General features: G+C 49.1%; 1 protein-coding gene across 1 annotated transcript in view; it reads right to left on the bottom strand.

Moving 5' to 3' along the window:
* Window positions 1-23,971, bottom strand: part of LARS2 (leucyl-tRNA synthetase 2, mitochondrial) — a 146,330-nt gene that overhangs the window by 4,210 nt on the left and 118,149 nt on the right. The window contains exons 15-20 of the mRNA XM_040246784.1: window positions 18,950-19,050; window positions 17,672-17,854; window positions 16,278-16,447; window positions 13,975-14,052; window positions 12,974-13,085; window positions 2,526-2,653 (exon numbers count right to left, since the gene is read on the bottom strand). Of these exons, the coding sequence (XP_040102718.1) occupies window positions 2,526-2,653; window positions 12,974-13,085; window positions 13,975-14,052; window positions 16,278-16,447; window positions 17,672-17,854; window positions 18,950-19,050 (772 nt within the window). The remainder of the gene's footprint in view (window positions 1-2,525; window positions 2,654-12,973; window positions 13,086-13,974; window positions 14,053-16,277; window positions 16,448-17,671; window positions 17,855-18,949; window positions 19,051-23,971) is intronic.

Here is a 23,971-nt window from a genome sequence, read left to right as displayed (position 1 = left end):
GTAGGTCACTGCCATTCCATCCCCGATTCTCAGAGGGCCAAGCGGAGGGACAGGAATAGGAAGCCAAAGACCAGGTCCCCATTCCAGCCAATGCTGGAGATGGGATGACCCCCGGACCCCCTCTCTTCCCTGCCAGCCCCCAACCGCTCTAGACGCAGTCCAGCCCTCTCTCAAGAGTGGCCCTGCCTATGCTCCAGTCCCTCCTCGGCTCCCGGTCCAGGGAGGGCTTCCCCCGCTGTGGCTCCTTCCCTCCACCGGGGAAAAGCTGCTCCTTTTTCAAAGCCAAGGTCACGTCCTCTTCCTCAGGACATGTTCCCCAACGCCCCAGCTGCCAGAGGCAGCGACGCCTATGCCAGCAGCGGCTACCATCTACCAAGCGAGCTACCAAGCCCCGTGCTGCCACTGTTTCCTCCTCGGGAGACGGGGCCTCGTCTGTGAAATGGGGAGAACAGCAGGCTGCTGGGCTGCTGTGCAGGATCAACGAGTTAGTATCTGGAAAGTTCTAAGGGCAGAGCCGGCTTCTTAGTTGATGCTCACTGGGTGTTAGTGGGTTTTGTCATTAGTGCCTCCAGAACCAGGTTAAGCACTCCTGGCACGCTCCATTTAATTCTTGGCATAATCAGGTGAGGCAGGCCCTGGATTTGCCTCCCATTTTCTAACTGAGGAAACTGAGGCTTAGAGAGATCAAGCATTTTGCAAAGTGAGGTGGTCCAAGTCCCAAGCTCTTATGTCTTAACTTGGAGGCTACACAAATTGTCAGTGTGCATGACAACGTGTGTGCTTCCCCAGACGGTTGCTCCTGGTGCCAGGCTCCACGGACATGAGGCGGTGCCTCTGGGCTCAGAGCACAGGGGCGCGGCTGAACTGAGTTGCGCTGGGTCACACGGTCTGTGCTGCAGCTTCTATTTCTGGCCTTGGCACTCAGTGAGATCACGCGGAGACAGGCCAGCAGGCCTCGACACCCCGACCCTGAGGTTGTTGAGCTGGGTGTGCTTGCAGGGAGCCCTATGCATTTTAAATCTTGAATTTTTATTTCAATGGAAATCTAAGATTATTTTACCAATTATCAAAACTCAATTTCTTTTCCGCGGTGGTTAATTTAAAATGGAAAGACATTTTCAGACTAGAACTTCAGCGTCTCAAGTTGGCATTTCTGGGATTTTCCTGGTGGTCCAGTGGTTCAGACTCTGCAGGGGGAGTTGGTTTGATCCCTGGTCAAGGGAACTAAGATCCCACAGGCCACAAGGTGTGGCAAAAAAAAAAAAAAAAAAAAAAAAGTTGGCCTTTCTCACCTGAGCTTAGGACGAGTCCTTAGAAGTATACAAGAGAATTATTTCTTAGAAACGTTAATCAGATTAAAGAAATCGCCTCTCTGAGACACAGGCTAGTTTTGAGGACTCTGGGAAGAAGCCTAGCCAGGCAGCCTCAGCTCCTCGCCCTCTGTGGGCAGGTGAGCAGGAGGCATTGAGGGCCTGGGTGCCAGGGGAGAGGGTGAGGACAAAGAGTGGCTGACAAGGAGCCAGTCTCCTGGGGGTTTCTGTCCTTCCCAAAGTGGACCTGCCCGCAGGGCCCGGGGTTGGCAGACGCAGCAGCAGGGGACTGGCAGGCCCGGCTACCCCTCAGCCTCTGGGTGACTTGTTTGTGGCACGTTCCACAGTTTGCAATAATTTTGTTTCTATTTTTCTTTCCTTCTTGTTTTCCCCTATCTTTTCTACCAGGCTTTAAGCTCCACGAGGGCAGGGACCCGGGTTGTTGTGTTGGGTTTGGGTCCCAAGAGCCTGTGTTAAGGTAGAGGAGGTAACTGGATAATAACTCAAGAATAAACAAATGTGGGCAAAGTGATGAGCTCTCTGAGCCTGTGTCCTCAGCTTAAAAAAAAAAAAATGAGGACAGTAATGCCTACCTTTCAGGGTGATGAGAGTTGGGATGTAAATTGGCTGGCTGGCCCACGTGTGGTTCAGACTAAAAGGTCTGCCCCTTGTTTTCTTTCCCTCTTCAGCCACATCAGCATATTGAAGAGATATTCCTCACAATGGGTCTCAGATTAAGCAAACTAAATGCATAAAGATAAACTAGAGCAGAACTACTACTTCTATGTACTTAAAATGATCAACTTTACCAAAAAAGAGATTTCATGTAGCCTTCCTGAAATATATTTTGCAGAGTGAGGGATTCCATGCGCACCACCTCACTATCACCCTACCCTTTCCAAAAGCCAAGAGCAGTTGAATGAAACCTAGAGAGCCTGAAACACAATGGGAATGAAGAAAGTTAGAACACCTAAGGCAGGACAGGTTGATTCTTTCCATGCTCTCAAAAGCTCGAGGGTCACCAGTTTTCTGCTCACAAGATTTTGGTATGTGGTAACCTCAAAACTGAAGGTGCTGGCAAAGCAAGACAGGCTGGAAGGTCGGGCAGAGAGTCGGGTGGGCTAGCAAGGCCTGGCGAGAAACCTCCAGACCCGGCCGTGTGTGCGTGTGTGTTTGAGATTCCCCCGGGTGCAGGGGGCCTCGGGAGGCACTCACCAGAACCGCCATCTGCACGACCTCAGGCTGCTGGAGGAACTGCGGGTCCACGGTGGGCCAGGCCTGAAGCAGCACGCTGGCATCCCAGGCGTAGTGGGCACACAGCTTTTGTGGCACCAGCGCCAGGCCTGCAACATGGAGACACGGAGGGTCACTGAGCACACACGGGCTCACAAGAGCAGGCTGTACAGCATCTGTGCCGACACGGCCTGCCCTGGAGCCAGCTGAGGCCCCGGGGGCCCCACCATGGCTTTCCACAGCCCACCAGGGGCCCCCAGTTCCTTCGGCCTTGCTCATCATCCCAGCTTATTTATCAAATATATTTTGTCCATAGGAGGCTAGTTTGAGGGAGAATGGATACAGTGTATATGTACGATTGAGTCCCTTGCTGTTCAACTGAAACCACCACAACATTGTTAATCAGTCAGACCCGCAAAACAAAAACTAAAGTTTGGGGAAAAAAATTGTTTTTTGACTGCACCTAGCGGCATGTGGGATTCCAGCTCCCTGGCCAGAGATCAAACCTGTATCACCTGCACTGGAAGCGTGGAGTCTTAACCACTGGACCACCAGAGAACTACCATCCCAGTTTACAGGTGGCTTTCTCTTTTTTTTTCAACGATACCCAGAGCCATAAAGGCGGGTAAACACACGGTTCTTAAGTGTGCATTTGGAAAAGCAAGGATGCTGACTTCCCTTGGTCTCTGCAGTCCCGCTGGTGAAGGAATCCTTTGTGTGGATCCCAAAGTAACGAGCTGTGTTTGCTTCCTCTCTGGCCCAAGAATACTTGTGGTCTGAGAGGGCCTCCCACCCAGTCCTTTGACTCCTAATCCACTGGGCCAACATGCTGAGAACAGCAGAGTGTTCCTTCTGGACCTACTCAGAGGGAGCTCAACTTCTCAGCTAAAACTTCCTCTCGTGAGAGGCTCCCGCCACTTCCAAATTGGAAAGAGCTGTCCTTGGCTCAGGGTGGCTCCAACCCGAGGAAGCTGGGAGGAATGAAAGCTTCTCCAGTCTTGAGTTCCCCAGTGCTTCGCGCTGCAGCCCCCAAGGCCAAGGAGGCTCAGCACCCCAGAGATGCTCACGGCCAGTGGTCTGCGTTTTAGGGCTTCAACCAGGGCTTCTCTAGCAGGGAGGGTTCAACCTCTGAGCCTCTGTTGATATTGGGAGTACAAAAGATGCCCCCAAATGTGAAGGAAGTACACGGGGCAGAAAAACCGATGCCTGGGCAATTGTGGCCTGGCACCTCACCGCCGCCTCCTGGTCCTCCCAGAGGCAGGCCTTGAGCGAGTGGGCACGTAAATGTGGCCAGTGTGCCCATGTGGGGGCGTTGCCACGGCAACGGCACAGCCCTCACACTGTGAGTGATTTCTCCAGGGCTGGTAGAGGTGGCGTGGCCCTTGCATTCCACGCCCCCCACCCCTCACCCCCCACCTCTTATTATCAGCCTTGAGACCAGCAGATACATTTGAAGTTTGAGTCTGGGACAGAGGAAAGGAATCCCACCAATGCCAGTCCCGAACACTGGGCTGTGAGTTGATAATGTTTTATTTTCTTTGATGACAAAAGTGATGCATACTCCTTGCAGAAAATTTGTAAAAAGTCAAAAAACAAACAAACAAATCACGTTCACATGGATAGCATCTATAAAACTTTTTATTTTGAAAGAAAGATAGTAATGTAATGTATTGAATGAATATTTGTATGATCTTATATCCACAGAATCAAGCCAAACCACCACCTGGATCATGCTATAGACACAGTTTTGGATTCTCTTTTCTCCTACATTTTAAACTAGTAATCAGCTTCATGGAAAATGATGACACACAATATATATATACTGTGGTCATAGTTTTAGCAAATGTTTATATAAACAGAAAAGTTGAGGAAGACCAGCAGAATGTGGGGGGCGTTCTGCACCTGGGCTTCTCTCTCTTCGGATGGCCTCTCCGCCCCATTCTCGGCTCCTGCTCCTGCTGAAACCCCAGAAGCATGCCTCAGACGCCCTCACTCTGCCCTCCAGCAGCCCTTCCCTGTTTCCTGTGCCTCACCTGTCTTTGCTACTTTCTGGGTAATTGCGCAAGATCCGTCTCTCAGTTCACTAATTTTCTTATCAGCTGTATCAGATGTGTTGTTGAACTCATTCACAGTGGTTTACTTCCAAAGTTATGATTTTCAGTTCTTTTAAGCGCTGTGTTGTTTTCCTAATTTGCTGGACTTTTATAGCTTTTGTTAATCTTAAACTCATTCTTTTTTTTTAACATATTAAACTTACTGTACACTCTCTGACTGATAACACCAATATCTGAAGTCTCTGTGGGTCTGACCCCTCTCTCCTTTTTTCTGTTGCCTCACTCATGCTGCCTTGTTTCCTAGTGAGTTTTATGATTCTTGGCTGTGAGTTTGTATTTCTTGGAATTTACCACTGGAGTGTCTCTGACATGTCTAGGTTCTGGCTGAAAAAAATGAATATTTGCTTCTGCCATATGACTGCAGATCTATGATCTAGGACCACTTTAAAATAAATTATTAGGAAAAAAAAAGAAAAACAGCAGAATAGCAGCAAGGATTATCCATGGGAGTATAAGTATAGGCAATCTTTCTGTTAAAAAAAAACTATAGATTTTTCTACATGGAATACTCATGACTTTTGTAATTTGAAAAGATATTTATAAACAGTGTTCCCATACTGCAACATCAGTTCAAGAATTTTCTCCTGGTTTCTTTTTAAGGTTTCATTTTGTTTTTCATTTATTTATAATTTATCTATCTGTAATTTATTTTGTGTATAACATGAAAAAAAACACATTCTTAAAAAAAATACATAGCAGTTTTCCAAACTGACTCCACTGAATAAAGCGTCTCTTCCCTACTGGTTTGTGATTTTTGTTTTACAAAATACTATACTAGAGATGGGCTTCCCTGCTGGCTCAGACGATAAAGAATCTGCCTGCAATGCAGGAGACCTGAGTTCGATCCCAGGATTGGGAAGATCCCCTGGAGAAGGGCAGGGAAACCCACTCCAATATTCTTGCCGAAAGAATCCTCACGGACAGAGGAGCCTGGCGGGCTACAGTCCATGGGATCGCAAAGAGTCAGACACGACTGAGCGACTAATCACAGCACATACTAGGGATAGGTGCAGAACTATTTACTGTGAAGATACTTAAAATGCCTGCGTGTGACAAGGTGATGAACGGGCCGGAATATGAATCAGCACACTGCCTCCTTCACTGAGAAAGTCTTGCTACCAAAAATACAGGCGGTTTTACTGGAATGTGTGCTGAGTGACACGTGCAATGGGCCTAAGCTCCTTACTTTGTCCTAAGCTCTGAGAGACCGTTCCGAGACCAGCCTCAGGTCTGTGGACTCTCAACGGCACTGGTGTCTATTCTGTCGACCCGTGCGGCTCAGTCCTCATGCGGACGTTGCGCATTTGCCCAGCGTCCTGTGCTCTACTCTCTGGCACTCCTACTGTAAGCCTGTGCTGCCAGATGACAACCTGGGGAAAGGGAAGGTCCCTGGGGGCCTGAGAACCAAGTGGCATCGGAGATGTACTCCTGGGCCCCGGGCCCTGGGTTTCCCCTGCTTCTAACAACCTGCTCTGTTTCCAATAGATGTGCCTCTTGGCCGAAGCAGAAAGGAGCTTCCTGCTGGTTCCTCAGAAGGGTTCCTATTGAGACTCATATCTAAATACAGGACAGAGGTCACAGAAGGGAGATAATCAGGTCTTTATTTTAGCTGGCTGGGCCAGCATGGCTTGTCCTGTGACCCAGCTGCCATGGGCAGCATTCCAGAGCCTCCGCATGGCAGTTGCACAGGATGCCTGGGAGACGAAAGGACCCTGGACACAAATGTTCTGTGCAGAAGCTGTTACAAATTCCACTTCAGAAAAAAATGAGGAAGCCCAGCCTTCCTGGAGCAATCAGGATGCTTATTTATAGTGGTCAGCAGCCCCCGCCAGGGATTCCATATAGATGGGAGAGGGGCCCCCACCCCCCATCCCTGCCCCATCCTGCTCAGCAGGGAGGAACAGAAACTCATGACCCCAGGCTCTACCCCATGTTTTTGCCTTCCTGCTCTCTTTAGGAAACTAAAAATACCAACTATTTGCATGGCAAATACAATGCTTTCTTTACGTGACATAGGTCAGGCCGGGAGCTGGTGTTTGGGAAGCACACAGAGAAAGTCTGAACACGGGCTGGGAAGCAGCAAGGCTCTGATACACAGACCACCGTTCGAGGCCAGCTGTCGCTCTCAGCCCACTCTCTTCCTGCCCCTCCCTGGAGAGCTGCTGTTGCTGACCTTCCTGTGCAAGAACCAAAATGACCCTCTTCTCCCTCTCCGAGAGCTGGTGAGGTGGCCACGCCACCATGGCCCCTGGAGCGAGAGCAGATGGTCGTGGTGTCTCTGGATGGCAGGCCTCCCCTGATGACCAGCTTCACGCCTATCTCCACTCCACCCCAATCCTCATCACACACAGGGAAACCTGGAGACTGTGTCCCCACCATGGCCCATCCAGCCCAGGTACTGCCAAGGAAATGGACAGGGAGAGACGCTGCTCCACACTAGCCTTTACCCACAGAAAGTGTTCTGCTGACACTGGCTCAGCAGTAAAGAATCCGCTGCCAACGCAGGACTGGCAGCCAGCTCCAATTTTCCCATGGCCTGAGGGGCCTGGTGAGTTATAGTCCATGGAGTCAGAAAAGAGTTGGATATGACTCAGTGACTAAACAATGACAAAATAACGTGGAAACAGCATGCATCAGTTCAGTTCAGCCGCTCAGGCATGTCCGACCCTTTGCGACCCCATGAATCGCAGCACGCCAGGCCTCCCTGTCCATCACCAACTCCCGGAGTTCACTCAGACTCACGTCCATCGAGTCCGTGATGCCATCCAGCCATCTCATCCTCTGTTGTCCCCTTCTCCTCCTGCCCCCAATCCCTCCCAGCATCAGAGTCTTTTCCAATGAGTCAACTCTTCGCATGAGGTGGCCAAAGTGCTGGAGTTTCAGCTTTAGGATCAGTCCTTCCAATGAACACCCAGGACTGATCTCCTTTAGGATGGACTGGTTGGATCTCCTTGCAGTCCAAGGGACTCTCAAGAGTCTTGTCCAACACCACAGTTCAAAAGCATCAATTCTTTGGTGCTCAGCTTTCTTCACAGCCCAACTCTCACATCCATACATGACTACTGGAAAAACCATAGCCTTGACTAGAAGGACCTTTGTTGGCAAAGTAATGTCTCTCCTTTTCAATATGCTGTCTAGGTTGGTCATAACTTTCCTTCCAAGGAGTAAGCATCTTTTAATTTCATGGCTGCAATCACCATCTGCAGTGATTTTGGAGCCCCCCAAAATAAAGTCTGACACTGTTTCCACTGTTTCCCCATCTATTTCCCATGAAGTGATGGGATCAGATGCCATGATCTTCGTTTTCTGAATGTTGAGCTTTAAGCCAACTTTTTCACTCTCCTCTTTCACTTTCATCAAGAGGCTTTTTCATGTATAAAACCATCCGAACATCAGCAAATGTCTTACTATCCCTTACAAGTATCACACACACACTTCTAGATGATTTGTGGATTTGCAGGTGTTTTTTTGGCTCTGAGTGGCTTGCAGAATCTTAATTCCTCAGCCAGGGACTGAACCTGTGCCCTTTGCAGTGAAAGCTTAAGAGTCCTAACCACTGGACTGCCAGGAAAGTCACATGATTTGTGGTTTTGTTGAAATTAATGAATACAGCCTATATGCACAGCAAAACAATATAGCTACAATATTTTACCACCATTTTTACGAAGAAAAAAATCTGTGGTGGTAGACTATACTTCAAGATCATGAGTTACTTGAGAAACTTAAGGGAGGCCATGGGTCACCGTGCTGTGACCCTCATAATCAAGATGTTGATGGGAGACTCAGAGACAGCAAGAGGTAGAAGCAAGATGCAAAAACCAAGGTGGAAAAGTCACTGTTGAACTGTAAAAATGGCCAGAGAAACAGAAATGGGAGGTCTTATCACCACATTTTGAATAGCTTATATTTGGCTAATTTTAAAGTAGCACGCGCGCGTGCACACACACACACACACACAAGACAAAGAGGAGAAATCACTCAAATGCCCATCAACAGGTGACTGTTTAATAACTAACAGAATATTCACTGGGTAAAAAACACCATGAAGCTGTTAAAAAAGAATAGGGTCAGCCTGTAAGTATTGATATAGAACTACTCTACACAATACTCAATACAGTAAGGGAGAAAAATTTCACATACGCGTATGGAGTTCTGACAATTCGATCGTCAAACAACTGAGCGGCGTAGGGGTGAGGATGCGAGAGAACCCAGGACGCACACTTTGAAAGAGTTGAGGGTTTTACAGTATGTGTATAGACATAATTTTCAAGGAAAACTCTAGGATTTGCTTTGCTTTAGGGAACCCAAAGGGGAAACCTTGTGTCCTTTGTCTGGAAACAGTGTCAGTGACTCCAAACATGCAAAATTTCCCTAACACTCTCGTGGACAGGACAATTTTCTATGATGGTAAACAAAAGATAACTGTAAATTCACATGTGGTCTCCTGACCTTCTCAGATCCAGAGCGTCAGGAAGGAAAAAAAGATTTCCTCATCCTGTTAACGTGCGCACACTGCCAAGACACTGGTTCCATTTCCCACTGAAAGTCTCCACTGACTCTTTAGATGATGGGTAGAGGGCATTATTAGGCTATCAAGTACTCTGGGTTTCTATAAAGGTTTTCTTTTATCCAGAGCCACGATGGCCATTTTGCCCATGGACCCTGAACGGCCCTCAAAAGACAGATCTCACATCTGCTGTCCTTTGGGGAGGATCTCTTCCATGAAAACCTGCTTTCCTGGGGAACTCTGGGAAATGGTAATTTCTGAACAACCCACCCTCACTGGCCATACTTCCACTGTAGTAACTGTGCAGTTACCTCAGATGCAGCAGGGAAGCCAGCTGTATGAAAGCTATGTTCTTGTTTATTTATGTGGCCGCGCTGGGTCTCGGTTGCAGCATGCGGGATGTTCTGTGGTTGCTGTTGCAGCACGTGGGTTCTTTAGTTGAGGCATGCAAACTCTTAGTTGCATCATGCGGGATCCAGTTCCCTGACCAGGGATTGAACCCAGACTCCTTGCATTGGGAGTGTGGAGTCTTACCCACTAGACCACAGGGAAGTCCTGAAAGCTATGCTTATTTAGAATAAAGTCCTGAACCTTGAGAGAAGAGAGACTGACAGTGTGGACGACGGCAATCATGTCCCCTCACAACACGGTGCTTCTGCTTGCAGAGGACTCACTCCTGTAACACTGGCCCTTGCCGGACGCTGGGAGAGGCCGGAAGCGGTCAGGTCCCCACCGTCTGCAGAAGGCACCGGACAAAGACCCTCGAGCTAATGGCCAGGGTGCCGGGCCTGGGCGTGGGACTCCTCACCTGACTGCGTCACGGCCCCGCTTCCCATTCGGAGCCACACACTCGCACACTCACGTGCAGAGCCACTGCTTCTTTAAATGCTCGAGGGATGGCCTTTCAAGGGAATGAACACAGACTGCAATGCCCGCAGCTCGGAATGCCCTCCCCAGCTTTCCCACCAATGTCTAGAACAGGGTCCGGCACAAAATACACGCTCAATGAATGTTCACGGAATAACTGAACGAGACCAGTTAGGAAAACTCAGGTTCAATCTAGACCCACTTCTCCTTATAACACAACTCACAAAACCCACTGGTGTCCTATGTGGGGAAAAACATGGAGCCAAATTTGAAACGGGCTAGTTTCTATCACACGGCTTTAGTGTGTGTCCTTCAGGAGAGCCTGCCACACAACCGAAAAACACACTAACAGGGTACCACCGCAGTGTACACCTCTGGAAAGACCTGCCAGGAGGGGACAGGACCCTGGAGACAGCAGGCCCTCCTGCCACCCTCCCAATCCTGGCCCTAAAACAGAGACTGGAGGGGCACGCAAGGAGGGCGTTTCTGAAAACCCCATTTACATCAGTCCCTCCTGGGAGAAATGAATGAAGGAGGCAGACAGATAATACGGGACTGAAATGATGATAAGAGGGAGAGATGTGTACATTCCAGGGTGAGAGTGAACACGTTTATTACAAATTAGATAAGCTTTGTTTTATAAGAAGAGAAGAGTAGGAAAGAATTAACAGTGTGCCACTTGAAAGACTTAATGTGATCACCAACTCTAAATGAAAGAGGCGTCTTTCCTGCCTATGGAGATAATGAAAGGGTGTACAAGCTAATGTAATTTGGCAGCAGCCTGGCAGGGCCTAATACCACCCTCCCTTTGCGGCATTCTGTCTATTCAGCAAAGAACGGGTGGATGTTCTTGTCCTGTGTGGTGTGTTCCAAAGCACAGAAGCAACTCAATTCACTTGGTGAAGGCAGTGAAACCCTCATTTCCAAACCTGATGAGGCACACTGAGGAAAAGCTGGTTTCTCCTAGGAGAATAATTGCAAAATTCTAAATAAAACACTAGCAGATAGAATTTACAGAACGTTAAAGGTTTACTACCCCGTGGTCAAGGTAAATTAATCCCTCAATAGCCTATTAGGCAATCCATTAATTGGACATAAGTCATATCATCAGGGCAAAGGGGAAAATTAAAAGCAAAGGCTACAAAACCTCAACTGAAGAATGGACGTTAAGTAAAATCTACCTCCCTTTCCTAAGGCGAGTTCTGGTAAACAAGGCTAGAGGGCTGCTTCCTTAGCATGACAGGGAATATCTACCCTAACCAGCAGCCAGCAGCAAGCCTCACAGGGAAACATGTTCCGCTGAAATCTGGAAATGAGAGAAGACTGGCTGCCACCAGTATTCTTTAACATCACACGTGGTTTTCTAAGCAGTATATTAAAGAAAGTAAACAGACACAAGAGCATAACCGTTAGAAAGGAGAAAATTTAGGCTTATTTGTTGGTCACAGACTCCTAGAAAATCCAAGAGGATTCTACCCCTAAATGAAGGAAGAGTGATTGATAGGGAATCTGGTTCAATTCAGTCGCTCAGTTGTGTCTGACTCTTTGCGACCCCATGAATTGCAGCACGCCAGGCCTCCCTGTCCATCATCACCAACTCCCGGAGTTCACTCAGACTCACATCCATCAAGTCCGTGATGCTATCCAGCCATCTCATCCTCTGTCGTCCCCTTCTCCTCCTGCTCCCAAGCCCTCCCAGCATCAGAGTCTTTTCCAATGAGTCAACTCTTCACATGAGATGGCCAAAGTACTGGAGCTTCAGCTTTAGCATCATTCCTTCCAAGGAAATCCCAGGGTTGATCTCCTTCAGAATGGACTGGTTGGATCTCCTTGGAGTCCAAGGGACTCTTAAGAGTCTTCTCCAACACCACAGTTCAAAAGCATCAATTCTTCAGCACTCAGCCTTCTTCACAGCCCAACTCTCACATCCATACATGACCACAGGAAAAACCATAGCCTTGACTAGATGGACCTTAGTCGGCAAAGTAATGTCTCTGCTTTTGAATCTGGTTACAAGTAAGTAAATAATTACTGAAATCATATGCCAGGTATTACAGTCAAAAATTATAAGAGAGAGAAAAGATTCCAGCTAGAATAAAAAAAATAAAATCAGCTATGGCAAGATGTTGGGAAAGACTGAAGGCAGGAGGAGAAGGGGATGACAGAGGATAAGATGGTTGGATGGCATCACTGACTCAATGGACATGAGTTTGAGCAAGCTCCGGGAGTTGGTGATGGACAGGGAGGCCTAGCGTGCTGCCATTCATGGGGTTGCAAATAGTTGAACCTGACTGAGCAACTGAACTGAACTGATGGCGAGATGAAGTATTTGAAAATAATCTCAAGAAATGTGTGGGATCCATATGAAGAAAACTACAAAACTTGACTGGGGGGTGAGGGAAATCTTGAATAAATGGAGAGACAGACCGTGTTCTGGGATGGAAGCTTAGATGTGGTAAAGACGTGAGGCTTTCCCAGGTTACTTCCAGGCTTAAGAAAATCTCAGTCAAATATCTCAAGGAGATTTTGGGAGAACTTAACAAAATTATACTTGAGTTCTACTGAGAAGAATAAACAGGTGAGAAGAGCTAAAATAACTATGAAAAAGAAATGAATACTACTTCTCAGAAACTCCCAGATAAAAGCATGATGTAAGCACAGCATCCCTAGGCTGCTGTCTCCTGCAAGCGCCTTTAAAACATCCTCAGAAGTCAGAGGGAACCTCTGAACACAGGGTCTGGAGAACCGGGCCCAGCACAGCCATCAAGTCCTCCTGCACTGCCCCCTCTCACTTCGCTCGCATTTCCACGGAGAGGTCCCCAGGGCCAATGCCACACACCGGGCCCCACGGCTGAGGACACGAGTCCCAAATCAGGCTCAACACGTGGCTGAAGCACACGCTGGTCGGTAGTAACAGGTCAAGTGAGGCCTCCGCCACCTACCTGCCCAGAGCTCTGAGGTTATGTGAGGGGCCATGGGGGCGGCCATCACCATCAAGGCACACAGAGCATCCTCGAACTCGGGGCTGTGGAGAGCAACTCTCTGCGAAGCTTGCTGGGGGAGAGAAGAGAACAGCAGTGTAACACACCGAGGCACGCAAGATGAGCCTGGGTAAGAGAGGCCATGGAGGTCCTTGAAGTCCAGAGACAAGCAGGCGGGAAGAGACTCTCTTCACATCACTTTTGTTCTAGGCAAAGAACTTTCCCCGGTGAATCACAGTATTAAAAACAGCTGGGGCAGCAACAGCAGTTGTATTATTGTTCCATTTTATTTTTTTTTGGCTGCGCCACACAACTTGCAGGATCTTAGTTTCCTTATGAGGGACTGAACCTGATATGAGTGAGGCCCTCTGCAGTGGAAGCACGGGGCCCTAACCACTGGACCGCCAGGAAAGCCCCGAGCAGATATATCACTGTTGACTGAGCATTTAACCACGTCCTTGAGCTTACGCTACCTGGTTTAGGTCTTCCCACCCTTTGAGCGCAGTATTGTTAGCCCATTTGACAGATGAAGCAGCTAAGGACTATGACAGAGGGAGAGCCACCTGGGCCTGGACACACAGTCAAGCGAGAGATGGAGCCTAGATTAGAATGCAGGTCAGTCCTGATTCCTAACCATCGTGCGGGACCAGCAGGAAGTGCAGAGACTCGCTCAAAGGTTCTGCACTGTGAAACTCCCAGGACGGGGTCCTCCTGCCCCTCGCAAGGATCTCAGGGGTCCGCCTATTCTTTGCCAGTTCTTGCAAACACTCAGCGTCTTCCTGAGGTGAGGCTGATCGGTTAACCTAGTCACACCTGTTCACCTGCTGCACACCAAACTTTGGAAATAAAACGTCCAGAAAGGCATGGTCTCTGCCCTCTGGGAGCGGCAGGCCACCTCACCACGTGACTGAAAGCCACAACCCCCTTGGCCAGGAGCAAATGGGCACAGACTGGCCACTTACCGAGAGGGCACTGCTGAGTCCCATCAGCTGAGAAATCGCAGAGTTCAGCGAGAAGTCCTCTGTGAAATGGGCAGTCACCTATTGGTAAAAGTATAATCATTCACTTTGTTCAAAGTTCTGTTAAGCTTCCACACACACACACACACACAAACTGAATTATCCAAAAAATGTGGAACTAAATGCATGTCATAAAAGATACTTATAACTGTTTTCACTATCTCAAGTAGTCACTATAATGTTTTATCAGCACAAAGAATTTTAAAGTCAAAGTCAATGTTGTTTCTGCCACTCAAGACTGCTCCTCTTCCTCTACAGCTGCGACAGGGTTGGTTCCCACAGCAGGTGCCGAAGAAAACACGGATCATTACCTGAAACGGAGGCGGGACCCACCTGATGAGCAAACAGCAAACAGGAGATGGGATAAAGGAGGGCACTGCCCCACAGTCGCATGACCTTAATTCACAGTGAAGATTACTGGTATATGGGGATAAGGTGAGGCTTACATTTTCAAATATAGAGTCAACTGTTAAGTCACTTCAGTTGTGTCCGACTCTGTGCGACCCCATAGACAGCAGCCCATCAGGCTCCCCTGTCCCTGGGATTCTCCAGGCAAGAACACTGGAGTGGGTTGCCATTTCCTTCTCCAATGCATGAAAGTGAAAAGTGAAAGTGAAGTCGCTCAGTCACGTCCGACTCTTAGTGACCCCATGGACTGCAGCCCACCAGGCTCCTCCATCCATGGGATTTTCCAGGCAAGAGTACTGGAGTGGGGTGCCATCGCCTTCTCCAATAGAGTCAACACAAGAACACAAATACTACTTGTCAGCTTTTTCTTATTGGCATGCTTTTCAATTTTGACCATGGGTAAGGATAAAGAAAACGAACACATCCTTAAGATGTCAAGAGTTTCCAGCTTGTTGAAATAACCTAATTCTATTATCTGACAGAAGAGAAGAATTTGCCAAATTCAAAGAGAAAATATGCGATACGCAGACAATCATTCAGGCAGCACTCAGATGACTGAAGTCAATTCCATGAGCTCTATTTCTCTACAGCATGGTAGAGAGGATGGAAATAAAGCTGAAGAAGTGTCACTAAATGGGACCATGCTGGATCCGGGGCCACTGCAGTCCACTGCAGTCCACACAAACCAGAGGAAAAGCTCAGCTCCTTCAGTGTCCTCAGTTACCGGAGTCCAGAGAAGTGACCTCGGCTGACTTTCTAAGTTTGAATCAGCACATCTTAAAAAACAGAAAACATTCAGTCTAAGGAGAATTTGGGGTATCTGGTACCCATTCAAAAGTGGCTTCAGACTTCCTAAGTGCTTTCTTTCAAAGACATATGACATTTTTCCACAAAGTTCTTAAAAAGGTGAATGTCATGGTATTACAGCAGACTTTCAGATGAAAAAATTTACAGGGATGTTATCAATGAAGAATCTTTAAAAATGATTTGGACAATAATATGCTATTCTCTAAGAAGATAAGCCATTAATTTATTTGCAAAATTCATTCCACAATAACTTACACAAATACTGTGTAACAAAGTTTGAGTGGAAAAGTCTCCACTATGCTGAGTATCAGGGAACTCTCTGCTCGGTTCCTCACGGGCTGTGTGACCTTCACAGGGCATTTAACCGTTCTGTGCCTCAGTTCTGCCCACAGAAGCGATGAGGAGGCTAAAGATGAGGACAGTAATGAACAGTCTTTTCAACCCCTTTCAACACTAAAATTCTATTTCTGTTTTTACAATATATATAGTGTGTCATCGGTATGACATTAAATTTGATTCTCTATCTGAAAATGAAAGTGTTAATTGCTCGGTCGTGTCCAACTCTTTGCAACCCCATGGACTATAGCCACCAGGCTTCTCTGTTCATGGGATTCTTCAGGCAAGAATACTGGAGTGGGTAGCCATTCCCTTCTTCAGGGGCTCTTCCTGACCCAGGGATCGAACCTGGGTCTCCTGCATTGCAGGCAGATTCTTTACTGTCTGAGTAAAGAATCCCACCAGGGAAGCCCCAGGATGAGTTAAACATGGAAACATGGAAAGCGGGCAGGCTCCTCAGATCATCACTAGAGGGAGCTGTTTCCCAAGAGCGCGCCTTGCCCTTAGGGCGCGTGCACCGTTGCTCCTCCGTGGGGAAACACCGGAAGCCACAGGATCCAATACTCAAGGGAAGTGGGGCCACCGTAATGAGACAGGAGGAAGACCCAGTGTGCCCACCCCCCAGGGCAGGCAGGCCACACAGACCATGAGAGCTCAGTCACAGAATCAGCCAGTGTCCCGGGAAGGGTTCTGACCTGAGAGATGACCGAGTTCTTGTACTCCCACAGCCTCCTGGCCTCGGCTTTCTCCTTGTCGCTCAACAGCTGAGGCCTGGGCGCCTTCCCAGACGTCCTGGCCTCGATAAATCGAGTCACCAAGGACCACAGACGCTGCTGCCATCTCAGCACCCCGGGGAGCGCGTCGGCTGCGTGTGACATTAGTGAAAGAGAGGGAAAGAGAGAGACACGTGAGGATGTCTGGTCTGGTCACACCTAAGCGACAGAGCGCCTGTGAAGGAGGAGATGCTTCACGGGATCTCCCCGAGGGCAGGGAGAAGGGTCCTCCCTGGCTGCCAGTGCCTGGAACTCAGAGCAGGACTGACTCAGTCATTTCTTCTTAGGCCCCCAGATATTCTGAGCACAGGACGTCGGGGCTTACTCAAAGGGTTCCCAGCAACTGTCACCAGCCCAAAAGGAGCTTAGAAGTTTGGGCCAGGATGTGCAGGAGGGCATCGCCTCCTTGGTTAAGAAAGCCTGCTGTGCTGTGATGAAAACGTCCTCGGAACCAGCAGTGTGCGTGGAGACAGGGCTGAGTTACACGGTGCAGGCTGACCTCTCACGTGGGCAGGCAGTACACAGAGGCAGCGCTGGCCCCCAGGCTGCATTCAGAGCCACACTGCTACGCAGCCTGAGGATTTTAACACAAGCCCGGTCCTCGCCAGCTTCCTGTTTCACGTATTCCAGCATGCGCGCATGCTCAGTCGGTCAGTCGTGTGTGACCCTTTGCGACCCCGTGGACGGCAGCCCGCCAGGCTCCCCTCTCCATGAGATTCTCCAGGCAAGAATACTGGTGTGGGTTGCCATTTCCTCCTCCAAAGGATCTTGCTAACCCAGTTTTAGATCTAAACAACACCCCGACCATGGGGCTCTGCAGGCTGCTGTGGGTGACTGCAGAGGTCACAGGTAACGTCAGGGACAGGCCCCACGTGGGGTTCTCTGGCCTGGTAAATGGCAATAACACCATTCCAGGAAAAAACCTTTCAGGTTACACCAAGAGGGGACTGGCCTCTGTGGACTGCAGTGGGCCCAGGCGTACCACAAAAACCAGCTTGGCTCAAGGACATGTTCCCAAAGTGGGATCCACACAGAAGCTGACGGAGAACAGCCAGTCTATGCTGAAGGCAGGCTCCCAGCCCCACCCTGGGGGCGGGGTCAGCAGGGCTGCAGTGGGGACCGGGGGTCTGCAGCCACAGCTCGCGCTCTCGGTGGTCTGGGCTCATTACGTCTGACCACGCTGGCCCAGGAATGGCACAGGATGTCGGGCAAACTGCTACCTGCTCCACAGGTAGGACCCCTGGGCCCTTCCCTGGACTCCCTGGGCGCGGAGGCGGGTCACGGAGGCGGCAGGCTGGGAGGAGAGGCTGACTTACTCTTCACATCCCACAAGATATCCTTCTCCGGAGGGGCGGCGAAGAGGATGTAGAGCCGGACGGTGTCGATGCCGTACTGCTCCACCACGTCCTCGGGCTCCACGCCGTTGTGCTTGGATTTGCTCATCTTCTCCCAGCTCACCTCAAGCTTCTCCCCCGTGTTTGCGTGAACAGGATCGGAACCTGCACACCAAAAGGACGCGTTGGTAGGAGGGGACGCCGAGCCGGTTCTATCACAGCGTATCCAATCCGGAAACACTGAGGGAGCCATTCAACGTGTCCACTTGAAGAATCCCACTAATTCACTTAGTGTGACGTGTTCTCTCCCTTTAGACATGTAACCATGTTTTGGTTTTCAATTAAATGAGGCCCACCTCCCACCACAAATCTGCCTTTCATCAACAGGTAGTACACTTGCCAGCTTTTTCGCAGTCACAAAACAAGACAAAGCAATGCCCTCTTTTTAAAACGTAAATCACATATACAAAAAGGACAGAAAAAAAGGATAAGGAGGACTCGCATACTGCTTTCTTCTTTATGGATTTGGGGCCTCCTCTGGCAGCTGGCAGCTGACCTGCCAGGGTCTCAGGGCAGCAGAGCATGTTTGAGGTCATTTCGCCTGGAGGGAGGTCCCCATCTGTGTGAAGTCACCAGAAGGCGAGCTCCCCCAAAAGCGGGGTCCACATGTGGGGTTAGCTCGCTGGGCTCACGTTACACGTGGGTCCTGCTGTGGAGCCGTTCCTTCTCTCCTCCCCGCTCCACACTCTCCGTCCAGATGGTGCTCACGGAGGAGGCCTTCCCTGGCCGTGTGTGGATGAGGTGGCCTTGCAGCCAAGCTCCAGCAGCTGGGACCAGGAAGGACACCTGACAAGGTTAAGTCTCCTTCTCTGCATTGGAACTGAGAGAGGACGCTGGAGCCAGGGTTGGCGCTGTTGGGCACTGGAACCGGGGTTGGCGCTGTTGGGCACTGGAGCTGGGGGTCCCAAGGAGGTGAGGCAGGAGGTGGCCTTGCATCTGCCCAAGGTCACTCTGCACGCTGAAACTAGGGAGAGTGGGATCCAAGCCTGGCAGGGGAAGGAGAACGTAGCGGAGCAGGAAGTGGAACTAGAGGCTGGAGAGCGATAGAGGAGACAGCAGCGGCCGAGGCTTCCTATACTCGGCCCCTCCCTGCAGCTGGGTTTGGGCGAAGGTCCTATGTCCTTGAGTGAAACCCGCTTTTGCGCGGATTTCTGTTCCTCCTTCCTTGGCTCCAAGAACAACCAGATGGGCCATTCTTACCTGTGAGATCTACTTCCTCTCGCCGTAGATACTGTCCAGACGGTAGGCGGAATGTCTGCCCCTTGATAAGGCCTTGGGCCAGCAGTTTATGAAAAGGCTCTCTGAGGAAAGAAAACAGGAGAAGAAAACTGGTGGGGCAGGGACTGGAAGCATCCAGAGAGAGCGGGACAAACCTTACCAGCTGACGAGTCCAGACAGAGAACTGCTCTTTGTGAAAACTGGCTGACCGCTTGTCAGCTCAACTTGCACAAATGGCTCCTTACACATAAACGCTAAGAAAACTAGGTCAAATCAGTGGAGCTTTCCAACATGGTGAAGTGCCACGAGCACCAGGCCTCACAGCTGGAAGTCCTGGATTGGAATCTCTGTGCTGCTTCTCAATGAGCCAAGGCAAGTCACTTCTTTACTCTGAGCATCAGTCTGCTCATTGGTAAAACAGGGATTACAGAAACCTGCCTCAAAGGGTTGTTGGGAGGATTAAATGAAACAACTGCATGAAACTACTTGTAAATTTTAAAGGTATGTACAAAGGTCAGGTGGGTTTCCCTGGTGGCTCAGCGGTAAAGAATCCGCCTGAAATGCAGGAGATCCAGGTTTGACCCCTGGGTCGGGGAGATCCCCTGGAAGAGGGCCTGGCAACCCACTCCAGTGTTCTTGCCTGGAGAATCCCAGAGGAGCCTGGCAGGCTAGAGCCCATAGGGTTGGAAGGAGTCAGACACGACTGAAGCGAGTGAACACACAGGCACGCACAGACGTCAGTCATGCTGAGCCCGGAGTAATGAAAAGTGCAGGGTGATACCGAGAGCTCTACGCTGGGGTGTTATTCATGAAGATAATCCATTCCTTAACTTTCATACAGTGCCTGCTTAAATTCTTTTTAATATTTTTGATAATCATGCAAATTATACATGACTATACCGTTTTTGTTCAAATTCAAACCCCTCTCCCCCTGTCTTCCCAGGCCTACTGCCCTCTGATGAGGCAGTGACTGTTAGTCCACACAGATCTACTTCCTTTTTTCTTTTGGTTGCACAGCCTGGCACGCAGGATCTTAGTTCCTCAACCAGGGATTGAACCCAGGCCCTGCCAGTGAAAGCACCAAGTCCAACCACTGGACCAGCAGGGAATTTCCCAAATTTATTTCATTTTCAGCATCTATTCAGTACTTTATATGGGTAGATTATAATTAATTTATAGTACTTTTTTTTTTTTTTAAAAAGCAGTGTTAGTCACGCCCTTACCGGCTGAATAGTGAACTGAAGACATTTTCTCTTAAGAGGACAAGCAGAGGTTTGACCCTTGAACTGAAATTATTTCAGATTTGAAACTGCTGTGCAGTTTTGAAGCACGTAAGAAAGAGCTACTCTACAGTCAATTTGTGGAGACCTCTGCTGAGAGCACCTGTCCATATCTCACTCTTATAAAGCGCAGGAAGGAACATTTGAGTGAGGAGACAGATTGACATTCTCTGCCAACATCACTCCCAGCACAGCTCATCTATCAACATAAGCACCCTCGGGGGCTTCAAGCTCACTTACATGGAGTGGCTTTTTAGAGGCTCAAAGACCCAATAGATAGCCTCATCAACTCAAGGGACATGGATCTGAGCAAACTCCAGGAGACAGTGAAGGACAAGGAAGCCTGGCGTGCTGCAGTCCACGGGGCTGCAAGAAGGTGGACACGACTTTAGTGATCAAACAAATAACTCAAAGACCCAATAACCTCAAAGAGGCCAAGCAGAGCACAAACCCAGCTCTAGTGATGGAGGCACAGGGTGCTGGCTTTGTTAATTAACAGAAGCTCATTTCACATGCGAGGCTAATACAGATGAACCCTGGTACAGAGAAAGAAGGCCTCTGGACAGGGCCCTGATTTGTACACGGTGCAGCCCGTCACAGCAGCTGTGTGCACAGACGCTGTTTAAAGGAAATTCTCCAGTGGACTCAGAGGGATGGAGTGGAACAACAGGGATGACTGAAAATGAGGTAAAGGGCAGCTAGAAGAAAAGGACCCCTGGTCTCTGTGCTTTAAAATCCTGTTATGAGCATGTGTATGTATGTGTGTGTGCACATGTGAGTTTGGTGAGGGGTGTGTGTGTGTGGAGGGTATCTGCCAAGGTGTAAAACACCCAATATAATTAACATTAAATGGAAATTAGTCAAGTTACTCAGTGTCACAGGGCCTGTCCACCATGGGACCGTGTAAATTTGGAAGACGTACATGCAGAAAAATAGTCACCCCATTGTTCTGGCTCCAAAAGCTATCTTAATAATAAGCTCTTTGAGTCACAAAACTGCCTTCCTTCTACCTCGCAGACATTCCACCAGCAATGTCACCACTGGCAGAACGACATCCTTCTGTACCACGTCCCAGGAAGATTCCCAGACAATGTGAGTGATATGAAAAATGATCTGAAAATACAGTGCACTTGGATCTCAGGCTGCCTTTTAACCCAGAAGCACCTTTAAGGGGGAGCAATGGTGTCTGTGATCCCCATTTCTCAGGAACACAGGCACAGAACTGCGAGGAACCTGGTGTCCTTGGGCCACATGAACTGTATCCAGGGCAGGTTGGGGTTTGGATGCCCAAGACACCAGATCTGCATTTTCCTCAGGAAACTCAAGGGCCTCTGCCCACAGACCGAGTGTGCAGCTCTCTGCCGCCAGCCCGTCTGCCCTCTGGGCCTCTCCCTCCACACCTAAATGCCCCTGGTCCTCAGAAAGGTCCCAGGGACACCTGGCTGTCCCCAGAACCGGCCACGCTCCCTAGGACTCAGCAGGAATACCCATCTCGGCCTGAGTCCCTGGGGTAACCCGGACCCGGCCTTCATCACTGAGTGCAGGCACCCGCTTCTCTGGTGGGCGTCCCTGTCCCCTGCACGCAGCTCTGGACTCTCCTTCGGGTCCTGCCATGTCCAGCACGCTCGGCCATGAAGAGCACACCCAGGCTGTGTACTGATTACAACATAAACACCCGTCTACCGCCGCCCTACCCCCGTCATGACAAAGACTGTTGTCTTGTCCTTTCATCTGTCTCAGTGCTTAGCACTGTTTCAATGGACGACAGGCCCTTTAAACATGCTCAAAACACGGATGGTGGGTGAAAAAATACAAATGAACAGACAGACAGACAGCGGGACGGAGGGAGGCAGACATGGATGTTTGGGGCTGCCAGCTCTTGAAGCCATCTGTGCCTTCCATCCAATCTGGGATGGCACCTGGATTCTAACCTCATTACACAAAAGATACAACACAGCTTTAAAACAGGAGGCGAAAATCATACGGCTGCTTTTTACTGGGCCGACGAAGACAGTGGCTCCAGAGCAACCTGAATGAGTGTCCTACGTGCGAGGGCGGCCTCCCCACACCTGGTGGGGCCGTCCCTGGGCATCAGGGGGCTCGACGGGGCCAACGTTTGCACACCCCCGGGGTGCACATTTTTGAGCACTAGCTCATCTTTTAGGAATCTCCCTCAAATAATTTTAGATGCTGCTGCCTCACACACAGAGACACACTGCAGCTTTCTTCCTGATGGGCTCAGTGGCAGGAGGGTGAACTCGCTATCACCGTCTTAGGCTCTAGTGTCCCCGCGCACTTGTTTTTGAGGGCTTTCCTCTCCTTTCTCACTCTAGGTACATGGCTTTAGTCACTCTTAATAGAAATAAAAAATATGTCCTTGGGATGGAAAAAGGGAGGGAATAATTTGGATCCCAAAGTTAAAGGTTATCAGTAGGATGATCAAAATCAGTAGTTTTAAGCTTCCAGAAGGGGCAGGTTGCCTGTTATTAAGTGGTGCAATGCTGCCCTACTCTGGGGATGGGCAGAATTACAACCTGCTGGTTTTTTTTTTTTTTTCAAACTAGGGGCAGTACTGAAGAAGGTTCAAATACCATACAGTGGTGCTCATTTCACCTACTAATAAGGTTATGCTCAAAATTCTTCAAGCTAGGCTTCAGCAGTTTGTGAATGGAGAACTTCCAGATGCACAAACTGGGTTTAGAAAAGGCAGAGGAATCAGAGATCAAGTTGCCAACATTCACTGAATCAAAGGGAAAGCAAGGGAATTCCAGAAAAACATCTACTTCTGTTTCATTGATTATGCTAAAGCCTTTGACTGTGTGAACCATAACAAATGTGAGAAACTCTTAAAGATGGTAATATCAAGACCATCTTACCTGTCTCCTAAGAAACCTGTTGCTTGTCAAGAGGCAAGTTAGAACCCTGTATGGAACAACGGATTGGTTCAAGATTGAGAAAGGAGTACGGCAAGGCTGTTTATTGTTACCCTGTTTATTTAACTTATATGCAGACCAAATCATGCGAAATGCTGAGCTGGATGAGTTACAAGCTGGAATCAAGATTGCCAGGAGAGATATAAACAACCTCAGATATGCAGACAATACCTCTCTAATGGCAGAAGGCAAAGAGGAACTACAGAGCCTCTTGATGAGGGTGAAAGAGGAGAGAGAAAAAACCGGCTTAAAACTCAATATTAAAAAAACTAAGATCATGGCATCCTGTCCCATCTCTTCATGGCAAATAGAAGGGGAAAGGGTGGAAGCAGTGACAGATTTCCTCTTCTTGGGCTCGAAAACCCCTGCGGATAGTGACTGCAGCCATGAAATTAGAAGATGACTGCTCCTTGGAAGGAAAGCTATGACAGACAGACAACGTATTAAAAAGCAAAGACAGAATTTTGCTGACAAAGGTCCATATAGTTAAAGCTATAGTCGTTTCAGTAGTCACGTATGGATGTGAGAGTTGGACCATAAAGAAGGCTGAGCACCGAAGAACTGAGGCTTTCGAACTGTGCTGCTACAGAAGACTCTTGAGAGCTCCTTGGACCGCAAGGACATCAGACCAGTCAATCCTAAAGGAAATCAACCCTGAATACTCACTGGAAGGACTGATGCTGAAGCGGAAACTCAATCATTTGGCAACCTGATCACTATGAGGAGCTGACTCACTGGAAGAGACCCTGATGCTGGGAGAGATTGAGGGCAGGAGAAGAGGGCGTCAGAGG

The sequence above is a fragment of the Oryx dammah genome, unplaced genomic scaffold, assembly GCF_014754425.2.
Source record: "Oryx dammah isolate SB20612 unplaced genomic scaffold, SCBI_Odam_1.1 HiC_scaffold_9, whole genome shotgun sequence".
In the NCBI taxonomy this organism is placed as follows: Eukaryota; Metazoa; Chordata; class Mammalia; order Artiodactyla; family Bovidae; genus Oryx; species Oryx dammah.
The sequence above is the reverse complement of the archived record's forward strand: the minus strand, read 5'-3'. Positions and strand labels throughout refer to the sequence as shown.